The sequence below is a fragment of the Vanellus vanellus genome (genome assembly GCF_965231255.1).
Source record: "Vanellus vanellus genome assembly, chromosome: 1".
In the NCBI taxonomy this organism is placed as follows: domain Eukaryota; kingdom Metazoa; phylum Chordata; class Aves; order Charadriiformes; family Charadriidae; genus Vanellus; species Vanellus vanellus.
This window is the reverse complement of record NC_138905.1, coordinates 66,113,415-66,125,757: the sequence shown is the minus strand read 5'-3', so window position 1 is coordinate 66,125,757 and position 12,343 is coordinate 66,113,415. Positions and strand designations below refer to the sequence as shown.

At 43.5% G+C, this 12,343-nt stretch overlaps 1 protein-coding gene across 1 annotated transcript in view; it reads right to left on the bottom strand.

Moving 5' to 3' along the window:
• The window catches only part of FAM180A (family with sequence similarity 180 member A), a 29,942-nt gene extending 23,151 nt beyond the window's left edge, over nucleotides 1-6,791 (bottom strand). The window contains exon 1 of the mRNA XM_082479282.1: nucleotides 6,464-6,791. Within this exon, the coding sequence (XP_082335408.1) occupies nucleotides 6,464-6,539 (76 nt within the window). The 5' untranslated portion in view covers nucleotides 6,540-6,791. The remainder of the gene's footprint in view (nucleotides 1-6,463) is intronic.
• Nucleotides 6,792-12,343: the final 5,552 nt, after the last annotated feature.

The window sequence follows — 12,343 nt, the reverse complement described above, 5'->3', positions numbered from 1 at the left end:
TTCCATGTGAAAGTGTAAGGAGGGATTTGAACAGCAGGACGTGCTTCTGAGCAGGACTTTGGTTGGGGCATGAGGACCCTTGTGCTGATCCGGATCCCATGACAGTTCTATGCCTGGGACTGAGGCAAACCGATGGGACACTACGGCATGCAGGAATCCTAAAAAAGTGACCAAAGTGGCAGAAAATATCTTACTGACTTGTCAGTCCTCAGTACTGGGATGGAACTGGGATCACTGAGAAGATTCCACTGGCGCCACTTTCAGCTCATAGTTGTCGCTTAGTCTAACACATGTCAAAGAGAAAACAGCTTTACCTCATGTGTCTTCCTCTTGTTGCTTACCCAGATTTCCTCAAAGTTGTCTAGCTCCTTTCCCTTTTTAGCTTTTGAATCTGTGAACCAGTTTATGACTGTATGAGCTGCAAGCTTTAGCCACTTTTTGGCTGCTTCCCGTGGTGAAAAGAGCCTCGGAATGACTTAGATCCTTCCTTGCTAACAGCATGACTGCTTTTACATGGTACAATATCTATCTGTGATCCAAACTAAAATGTGGAAGCTTCTATAATTTATCCTCCCTCCGATCTCGTCACAGGTTAGCATCATCACCCTAGAAGAGATTATAAACTTCGATTTTTTTAAGGATCCTTTGTATGTCTTTCAGTTTCAGGTATCCACTGTGAATTCTGATTCAGGGATCATCCTCCATGCAGGTTAAATTAATTAAGTCTTCCCCTAAAGGAGCATTTGGGGAATCAGGACATGTTAGAAAGGATTTTGATTACAGTTGCAGCCCTACCCTATTGGTTATTTATTCTCTGCAGGTTAAATCCATTCAGAGACTATTATATTCTAGACACCTTTTGGAACACTGAGCAGCTTTCCTGGGTACTAATAACTAATCCCTTTCCAGCCCCTTCTCCAGTCCTCTCCCTGCTCTTCCTGCAATGGAACTTTGTTTAATAGTTTCAGACTGCCACCACAGCTGATGCCCGAGGGATGTGCCACAAGGAACGGGAGGGCCATGTCTGTGCTGCGCAGCAAAGCGTAGGGTGGAGATGTCAGAGCCAGAAGCAGTATGACCATATTAGTGTGGCACTGGGTCCAACCAGGTGATCCCCGTTGAAAGGCAGAGCTCATTCCCTCGGGCGCACGCCATGCCCGTGGCTATCACCCTGCTGGGACACCAGATAGAGTCCCTGCACTGTCCTGTGACGTGCAAGGCAGGCAGCTTGCCTCTGCCCTGGGTCTGTGATCTCTGCTCCACACACCATTGCACCATGCAGATATCCTAGTTGCCTCCTTAGTTCATTAATTCTCAAATATTTTCCAGACCTGCTTGAAAACATGTTTTTGTCTTTGCTTTCTTCTAATTTCTTAAAGGGCAGAAAATATTCTCCTAATGCCTTCTTCTTACTACTTACAGTGTAGGACAATTTGTTTTATAAGGATCTATTTTTAGATCTATGACGTACATTTATATTTATCTCTTATACAGCTTTTTGCTAAGGAATTCAGGAAGTAAAAACATAGATACATGAATTTTCTTCTTCAGGTCATCCAGCTGCAAAGCTAATTCCTCTGATTCAATCCCAGACTGCCGTTCAGACAGTGTCTCCCTCTCTTTACAGGTACAGTTGCAATATTTGCTGCAGCAATAATTTGCATGAGGCAAATAAACCCCCAGACCAGGAGACTCCAGCCTACAAACATGCTTTCCCAAGAAATGGTACAGACTTATGGAAGAGACTCAGGCTAGTTGGGAAAAAACTCTGCAGCAGATCGATCAAGCCTTCTGCAGCTCCAGTGAGGTCACTGGAAAGGGTCCAACAAGCAGGTAAATTGGGACAGTTGAGGCAATTTTCCAAGTGGTCACACGGGAGCCAGAGAAAAGGGAAATACTGCATTTTCTCCATAAGAAGAAACATTCTTCACACAGCCCTGCTTAGACAGACTTGGCTCTGTTTCATAACATTTCATATCTTTCATTGTTTTATGTGTACTACATATTTTAAGAACTGGATAACAATGGCTTTAAGGAAATTAAAGGAAGTTAAATAGATGTTGCATTTTAAAAAATTCTTGTAGCTGGTCCAGCTGGTGTAATTTCTTTCTACCCTTGGACCAGACCTTTGGAATCCTTAGCGCGTCCTAAATCATAGAATCATAGAATGGTTTAGGTTGGAAGGGACCGTAAAGATCACCTAGCTCCACCCCCCTGCCATGGGCAGGGACACCTCCCACTAGATCATGTTGCCCAAAGCCCCATCCAGCCTGGCCTTGAACCCCTGCAGGGATGGGGCATCCACAGCTTCTCTGGGCAACCTGTTCCAGTGCCTCACCACCCTCAGAGTGAAAAAAGTCTTCCTAATATCTATTCTAAATCTACCCTCTAAATAAGCCAAGACCATAACCTGGTATACTCAAGGCCTGCTGGGCGTATATGTGTATATGTGTTTGACCATTTGTGTTGTAATGACATGCTGTGTTCAGGCCACATTCCCTTTGCTTGTGCTGTCTAAGCCAGGAAGGTCAAACAAATGTTACTGTCAGCGGTGGAATCCCACAAGTTGCTCGAGAAGGTAGCATCTGGCTGTAAGGGTGCAATATGAGATGGGGGGAAGAGAGGCAAATAAGGTTGAAAGGTGTTGGGATGCAGTGCACGTCCTAATCTCCAAGGCACTCACCCTTTGCCCACACGGCAAGATCTCCAGCAACCTGATATGCAGCAAATGATCGCAGGGTATAGAATAAGTTAAAGCTGCTTCCTTATAAAAGGACTGGCTGGCTTTCTAGCAATAGGCAGTCTCTCTTCCTCTTCTAGGTAGTTCTCCCTCTCCTGGCACTGGAGAGCTGCCAGCCTGCTGCAGCTAAGCCCACAAGCAGAAGCAGGCTGCAAAAGCTGTTCGTGTAGCAGCTGCTCCATCAAACTCACCAACTCAGTTGCCGCAACACTAGGGCAAATAGTATGAGTTTGCACTGTCGTGGGGAAATCAAGGAGGATGGGCCTGCTGTTCTTCCAAGTGATTCCTTCTGCAGAAAGCCTCTAAGGAGAACAAACTGTTCCCCTGCTGTTATGGAACAACCATTTGACTTTCATCGAGCACTAGAGACTGGGTACAAAATAATGCATATGGACCAGACAGATCCAGATGCGACTGTAACACTGCTTTTGACGTCTGGAAGGCACAGCACAGCCATTCCCCAAAAGCATGAAACCTCAGTGATGCTAACATAGCTAACACATCCTTTTCTCACTGATGGGTGAAAGAGTTTTACCTTCTTATTTTGTGTCTTTCAACATCTTTTCCAGCCTCCACTGAGGGGCGAACTTACCACTGCAGCTGCTTCCCCATTGTCCAAGAAGCCACAACCACAAGAAATCGTACTGCATCTTCACTCCCTGAGCAACCGCGTAGCAAAGATGCTACTGTTTGTGTGCCATACATTTGAATCAGGAAGCCCTTACAGCAAATAAACTACAGCCACCTGAGATGAAACATGCTAATAAGATTTCTCCTCAGGGAACAGGCAATTCTTATAATGCAGATCTGAAGCTAACTTCTGATCTCCAATGTATTGGCACTTGTTAGGGCGGTTTGATGAAAGCAACTGAATGGCAAGCAGTGACACCGTCTCTGGTTACCACAGCTGCATGTTTGGTATTTTTTTTATTTTTTCTGTCAAAAACAGGGTTTGTTCCTTGGTTTCTCCAGCAAAAACATCTTTTAAGATCTGGAATTCTTATTTGGGACCTTCAGAAATTATTATGACCTCACCTCTACCATCGCATAGGGAATATCACTCAGGCAAGACTTAACATTACCTTTTCTCCCTAGACAGGTGCTTCACAAAATCTGAGAGAGAAATACCATTCAGCTGAGCCTATGAGAGGCTAATGGAAGCCTGAGATGATGACAAGTAAATTGTTTCATCACCAGTCAGGACCTTTTCGTTGTTACTCTGAAGATGTCCATCCTAGGGACCAAGATTTGCCTGTGACTTCTGGACCAATGTCCACAGCTGGATCTAAGCAGGCTGAGGAGTGTGTGAGATTTTTAATGCAAATGGCTGAGGGAGTTAAAAAAAAAAAAAAAAAAAAAAAAAGTGCTTAGTTTTCCTGCCAGAATTGCTTTGTTTCCCATTCATTGATGCTTGTAAAAGCAAAGGGAAAAAGGATGTGGCAGTCTGGAGTTCCCACTCACCAGTCAGCACAAGTATGTTCATCTTTCCTCATGTCTAATTTTTTTCTTGAGCCAAAGCTTAAATACGTGGTTACAAGGGCCGGGCATCCCAGGCTGTCCCAGTGCCCCCTAGTGAAAAAACGGTAAAAGCTATACCTTTTTTTTATCCAGTATTGATTGGTCATTTCTATTGCAAACAACAACTGCTGGTAATTAAAACACGACCCTCTTTCCTACTGTTTTGTAAACAATCTGGTCTACTAGTCAACATGGAGATGATATGCAGATCTGTCTTTCATTTCCATCAGACCAGATGCTTTGCTTTTCCATTGCAAAATTCAGATGAGGATTTGGATAAGACTTAAATGATCTTTAGCCCAGACAAGAGTCAGTTGTCATTTGTGGAGGGAGGGAAGAGCTCTGAGTCTGCAGAAGGGTGTGTCGTGCCTCAGTACTCAAATTTCCTCTTAGGTTTCTAGGCAATTAAAAAATTAGGACAGTGCTTTGGCCCTCTAGATACTGCAGATTAGGATGGGACTGGTTGGGCTGACACATAGATAGTTTAGGGGAGCAGGGTTTCTCTGATGTAGCTATTGTTGAAGGAGTCATGTCTCTAAAACTGGAGCTGTGGAGAAGAAATCTGGTTTCCTCCTCAGCAGATGCCTGTATACAATATTTGTGAGAACTGAACTCCTTATCACAAATGAAAGTGAATCTTCTCTTCCCTCTGAAGTCTCAACAAAACAAGCTCTAGAGCTTCCAGCTTGAAAACAATCTACTTTTCCCAAAACTCACAATAGAGTTGTGTTGTTTTCCCTTAAATATTCATGGTGATTAAAATTGGGCTTTAATAGTTACACAGATTCTTTTTAAGGTTGTGTTGTTGTTGTTTTATTAAAATTAGTGTGTTAGCAAAAGTGAAGAGCATCCTTAAATTACACAGTGATTATTCCATGGAAATGAACCCCTTTCTTTTTGCTTTTTCCCATTTCGTAGGTAAGGTGGCCTCACTCTTCCAAAAAGTAGGGTTGGTTTTTTTTCATATATGCAGCTATAGTACTGACTTCCTCACCTTTTTATGTGTCATCCCTGGAAAGACAAACACTTACTTACAGAATTAAGGTATTTTATGATACAATTGGTGTCACTACCTCTGTTATACAGTAAGAGAAAAGTAAGGTCAGGCAGGCATAATGACTCATCCAGTATTATCCAAGAGGCTGAAGGAAAAGCTGGGGAAAGAACCTGCCACTCTGAGTCCCAGGTCAATGCCTTGTACGTGAGCCCCCATTAACTGTAAGGAACAATTAAGCATTCATACAGCCTTAGCAGAATTGCATAGCTCTTCATTGCTTCATTCAGCTATTGCCTCCCTTACAAAACCAAAACAAAACCCAAATAACAGACTAGAGAGGATCCAGCTGTAATGAGGAAGACACGGAAGATTGGGGTGGGGAGGGGGGCAGCTGAATGCTTGATTTTTTAACAGGCTCCGGTTCCTTTAAGTATCTGTGAATTTCAATATCAGAACCAAAGCAATCTTTTGGGAGGTGTTTCCTTTCTCCACTTCCAGCAGCTACCGAACTCGTGCCAAATACCGGAGGAGAGAATAGAACGAAAAAGGGAAAGGACATCATCACTAGCTTTTAAGCAAGCATCTCCTATGCAATCCAATAGTCCCGAACCATTTCATATGTTACCGTCGCACACTTGATTGCAAATATGTCACAACTATATATTGTTATATTGGCAGCTGAAGCCTGATAACGTCGCAGGTAGCTTTCTCTATGCTGTACGTGCGAGGCTGTCAGGGTAGGCTCCGTAGGCATTTCCTAGGCACCTTACAAAACCCAGGCTTCGTTGTGTTTACTATTACCGGGTATCTGCTTGGTGGAGCAGAAGGATACGCCACCTGTGACCGCAAAGGATTTTGCTTTAAGGTTTCATGGTCTGTAATTTTTGTTAATGTGGGAGAAAAAAGAGAAGGAGGGAGAAAGGAAAAAGTGAGAAAAGAATGTAGTTTTGTTTCTCGGGATATTTTTAATATCTATTTGTATTATAATAGAATACATATATAATTTTACCTTCATGTAATTTGTGTATTTTTCTATTAGTCTATATAATTATTTAGCTGAACTCCTGTTTAATGCAGAAAAAGGATTCCAGAGTTGGGAGGGACAAATTGTATATATATGTACATATATGTATAATGGAACATAATTTCACACCAAATCTACAAACTCAAAGTTTTCTCTTAAAAAGTTTTTCATGTTTAAATCTTACCTCTGCTCCATCTGTGGGTCACAGTGGCATGAGCACTGTAATAGAACAGCAGCAGCAGCAAAGTCTTCCAAAGCATCCTTCTCTTTAGAATATGTCTAGCTGGTATATTAGCTTTTCAATTTCCTACCTCCTTTCTTTTCAGGAATAAATAAATGGCTTTTCCTCTCCCCCTCCCCCTTAGAAGGAGAACCTGTCTGTTCTTCTGAGTACAGCTGAAGTCAGTGTGCAGCTCCTCTCCCAAACCAAGTCTCCTCGGGATCAGGAAACTTACTTTCACAGACAGACTTTGTTTTTATCCACATCTGGAATGACTCATGGTGCATGTGAGTTTGCTGGCAGCTGTGCGAATAAATATCATTACATTTTTGTAGTTGAGTTTCATTTGTTATATGGGCCAATTGGAATTTATTTTTGTCCAATAGACAGCCACAAGCAACTTCATTAAAGGACACTCTTGAATCCTAGCTCTGTTGCTACTCCTCTGAAATGCGGTGGGCTATACGCTAACCCATGTCTAAGGCGAAAGCCTCCTCTGGAATGATGTACAGCTGCCCTTGGATGCTTAAGTCAGGGAGTGGAGCATGTGCTCTGCAAGAACATTTTGCTACTGTGATTCATATAATCACTCCTTTATTAAGAACATATAATGCCGCGCTCAGGCTTCAGTTCTGCAAGGCAAGTCCTGCCTTTTCCTCCATTTGGCCAGTGCGGAGAACAGGAAGGTCCAAATCCTTAACTGGCTCTCCTCAACGGTACTACGGGGAACACTAAGCAATCCTAAGGACAATCTACAATAGCCAGGCTGAGAGTGGAGAGGTGATGCTGTACAAAAAGGCTACGGATAGGCATCTCCTTACTGACATTGGCCCCAGGGAAGACAACACTGGAAGCGTTTATCCCAGATCAAGCTAGAACGGAGGAAGCTGCAGGTATGTACTGTCCCGGGCACAGCTTCAACAGCAGCATCAGGACAGGGCTGGGGACCACTGGGGCGTGCTTTGTGGGAATACAGCACTGGAATAGCAGCAGGTTGTTGTGTGTTGGAACAGACTGATGAAAAATAGGAACACAAGGAATGTTTAGCAGAATCAAGGGATAAGACATACTCCATCTGGTGCCTAGAAATGATCTTTCTGATTTTCTTCTTTCATAGCCAGGAACAAATCCACAGACACCCATGAATTCACACTGGTGTAAAACTGGCGTATAAGAAAGGAGACTCCAGCTCAGATGGTATAAATAGAATAATTAAGGGAAAGGACCAAGAGCTTGAATGACAGAGGGCACTGTGACTCAGGATTAATGGGCACTGGCAGGAAGGCATGGAGAAAACCTGTTCAGCTCCTGCCTGCCTCGTGCCAAAGTCTGGCCTTAGCCACAGTCCCCTCATTCTTTTCTGTCCCAGCTTCAAGTAATACCAGCTGTAAAGGAAGGAGGAGGGTCAAATAAGGTTGTCTTGCTTAAGGCAACTCCACTTCTTTTCCTACATGTACAGATTTTCCTATGCTCAGGCTGCCTCAGGTTACTCCCATATGAGCAACGCATGAATGTAAGACATTATTTTACATGCCAAGAAGATAATAAAAGATATAATTCAAGCAGAGGGTGGCTAACTATATATTCTTCTTGTTACCATAACATATATGGGATGGGTCTGAATGCAAAGTTAAAACTAGGAGTGAGCTCACTCATATGTATCTCTCTGGAAATTATGGAGCTGGAGTAAACTAGTTTTACATTCCCTAGAGAGGGGGAGAGAAAGAGATGCCACAAGAGGATGATTATTCCTACTTAGCTCAGATTAAGTCACTTAGGACAGGATGAGTTGCTCTCTGGAGGAGGTGGATCCAGTCAACAGCATGGCCAATTCTGAGACATTGTGCATCAAGATGATTTGCATCAACAAGATGTAAGTTGCACCATAGTAAGGGAGTAACGATCTGTCAACCGCTGATGAAAAAACATTGTGGTATAAGTCCTACTGGAGAGACTTCAACCAGTAGGTATGGCTTGAGGAAGTACACTTTAATTTAGTAAACCACCTTAGTGAAAGCCCTCTAGCAAGCAAACACAGTGGGTAGAGATGGCTTCATTAACTTAATTACATCAGCCTAGCTACCCTGGCACAACAATCTTAATGTCAGCAGGGCCTGTGAACAAGATGTTTCAAAGTGAGGTAGACAAGGGAGAAGCAGCACTTAGGATGTGCATTTCCAGGCTTGAGAAATGAAAGAAAATTATGAGAAAACTCAAAATCCTGTAACAACGGAACACATTTTCAGTGGTGGAAGCTCTTCTGAGCTGCTGTATCATTTCATTGTTTACATCTAAAGAAATGGCAGCTGATAAGAGAGGATGAAGGATGCCAGACAGGCTCCATCTCCCTTTAAACCAGAATTGGAACCATTTTGCAGAAAGTTCCCTGCAGGGTGGCTCTGCCTCCTGGCTGCCACAACAGGACACTTCATCTGCTCGTTCATTGTCACTGCTTTATATATCCAGCCTAGAAAGGGAAAGGAGAAGACTGCCAGCAACTTCCTTTCCTAATCTTCCTCTCCACCTCCAGCCTCTGGAGCAAACAACAGAGGAGCAGCAGCTGAGAGAGGCCCAAGAGATGCGTGGTAAGGCTGGCATACAGGTCAAAGGGGTAGGAGAGCATGAAATGATTACTGATCTCTCCTTTTCCAGACCCTGGAGATGTTGCTTCGAAGCTACATTATATGTGATTTTTTTTTATTATTTATTTCTCCTTGATCTGAGTCTGGCTACAGAATCCTCTCTATCAGCCTTTTCCTTATCTGAGCTCAAATACAAACTCTCCCCATCTGCAGTTGAAGGCCCCCCAGTGCAGTCTTCAGAAGTTCCAGTTTTGACTGCCTCTCTATGTGTACCACAACTGTAGGGCATATTTGACTTTAAGGCTGTGAATGATGCACTCACATCTGTTTTCTTACAGGAAATGCAGCTGTAAATATAACAGGTCCGTGCAATATAAATAATGCTTTCCCTCTGGCATCTCCTCAAGAAGTGTGAATACCCCTTTTCCCCCTTAAAAATGGAGATCTATTTCTCTCCCATATGGATGCATATACACAGAAAGTCATATCCTCCTTATTAAAAAGCCCTCCAGATGAAGCCAGGAAATAAATCTTTCAAACATGCTCAGGGCACTTCAACTATACAGCTTCTATTCATCTCATGACTATATTTTATTAGATAGTTGCTCAGTTTCAGCTCAAGGCAGTTTCTGCCTGTGCTGGAGGTTTGAATCACTGCAGCTATAATGAATGCTGAAGCAGGATAGAAATTCTCACTATTTATAAATATTAAATGCTCCTGGATTGCTTTGGAAGTATCAAGCAGAGGAGCTTTATGGTGAAGAATTCATCCTGAAGAGGCGTCTGGTAGGAGAGGGTATCATGCTGCTGAAGCCGGGAGGCTGAGGGCTGGTCTGCCGGCTGGTTGATATTCAGGTCCTAAATCGGTGTAGCGCTAGACACTGTCACGGTTATGTTTTGCCAATTCTCATAAATTTAGGTGTTGGAGCTGCAGCTCCTCCAGCGCTCCCAGTATCTGCAAGACCTTTCAGGCACAGGAAAGGTGTGACTGACTGCTGCCCCTGGCAGGCTGTTCGAGCTGAAAATGGACATTTATGCAACTCTCGGCGATGTGATTAGATACCAAGGAAGCAGCTTTTCCACTTGATTCCTCCATCCTGATGCTGCCAGTGAGCGTCTGTACACGCTGCTACTCCCACACAGTCTTTTTAAGAAACCTGGAAACAGGACAGGGAGGAAAGAAGTGGGTGAAGATCAAACAGGGAAGCTGCCAGCTGCCTTTCTGCAGCCCGTGCACGGTGAGAGCAGAGAGCTGGTAGTGGTACTCCAAAGCTGTCCTTCCTTCCCACCACAGATGCTGTCATGGTGAAAGGACAACTGCAGCAGGCTGGGAGTGTAGAAACCCTGTATTGCCCAGGGGATGCTGTGGAGCGACCGGTGCTTCAGGTGAGGTGCCTCTATGTCCTTTTAAGTAGCTCATTGTGGGAAATAACTCATAATCTAAAAAGGGAATAGAAGGGGAAACGAGGCAACGGGTGATTCTAGATCAGCAGTCTGTGGGTCTTCCAAGAAAAACAATCTCTTTTTCACTGGAGAATACCAGCTCATGATGTCAGTTCAGCTTTGGCATTGATGACCTTCTGCCAAACCCAAGGCGGGGTTTCAGTCTGCCCTGACGCCTCAGTCGCTGTGAGAGTCCCTTGCAAATCTTCTATCAAAAAGACAGATGTTTTTTTAGATTTGCCCTGGTTCAATTTGAAAGCAAAGTGTGTGTGGGGAGGAAATTCCTCTGAACCAGAAACTCGGTTCTGCAGCCAGAGCTCTGCCCTGCTCCGTAGGCCACGCAGCATCTGCCTGCTACTATGCCAGCACAGTGGAACGACATTGATGCATGACACAGTAATTGGTCTCCTTCCCACCATAGAGATGGATAAATGGAGACATAGACACCAAGTGACTCACTCAGCAAATGAACTGATGGTACAGCCGGGGCTAGAAACCCAGAGCTGATCCATTCCTCTGCCCAAAATATAAGGCCCCAATCTGGCGCTGCAGCAGCTTATACAGCACCAGTCCCATCACCAAAAAAGAGAAAGTAGCTTCCACGAGAGGCCAAGCAATACACTCACAACTAGGAGCACAAAGAGAGAAAAAAAAATAGCTCTACACAAGCTCCTAGAAGAAGAAAAGAAGTTATTTCGAAACTGGACTACTGGCATTTGAACCTTATTATCCATAATGACTCTTGCTGCCCCCTCAGCTGAGGTTGCAGCTTCCTGCAGCAGCAGTTGGGATGACAGAATCTCACCAAGCCTCGAAGCAACAGCAGACAGGATGAGCCTTTCATAGCCACACAGTGTAATGGAGTTGGAAGTTGCAAGGGACTTTGAGGCATCTTTTAGTCGTCCTTCTGCCTCAGAGCTCCCTTGTTACCTCGATCTAGCTGCCAGAGTTCACATTACAAAAGCACTTAGATGCTGAGCTGATACTTTACAGATCTACATTTAAATAACCAAAATTTAAATTCTGCGCATGCAGCTTTGCAGATATCCGAATTCCTTGTGTGCCTAAGCTTCTCCTGTGAGGTTCCTTAAATGCTTCTATCACAGTATCTACCTTGAAAACATTGAGCCACTCACATCCGATTTCATATTTCAAACAAAATATTGAGACTTGCTTTAATGCTTACAAAAACATATGACTGCAAATGCCCCTTCTCAAGTCCCCTGTTGCACATTTCAGTTTTTTTCCACATAATCAGGAAGCAGATGGAGCACATATTTTACTCTGTGACTTGATTTTTTGAGAATTCTCCTGCTTTATGGAGGGTCGGGGCTCAGATCCTTTCTCTACCTGAGGAGATGTGAATACACACCATAAAAGACGACTCTAAGACCTGAATTACAGGATCTTCTGTGATGGAGTTTTTCAACTCTGTTGCTGAATTGGTTACTATCTGCAGGAGGTAATTAAATATTTGTTGTGGCAGAGAGAAGGAAAATGAGGATTACTCTTTTGCCATGATCACAGCACTCACACATGAGATGCAGGTCTTACTCCCTACCCATCTTTTTTATTTGGAAGCAGGATACATTCCATTGATACTTCATTAGTCACCAGGCTCAAATAAAAAAAGAAAATTCAAGTCACCTAAGGAAGAAGAGGTAGTTAAATCCAGGTTCTTGGATCTTAGTCGAGTACACTAACTAATTAACTAAGAAGTGATCCCGCTCCTATAATAAATATAAAAAATCAGGAGAGGATTCATGTTTATAATGAAAACCTGAGCAGAGACGAATAACTCCCACTAGTTTTAAGCTCC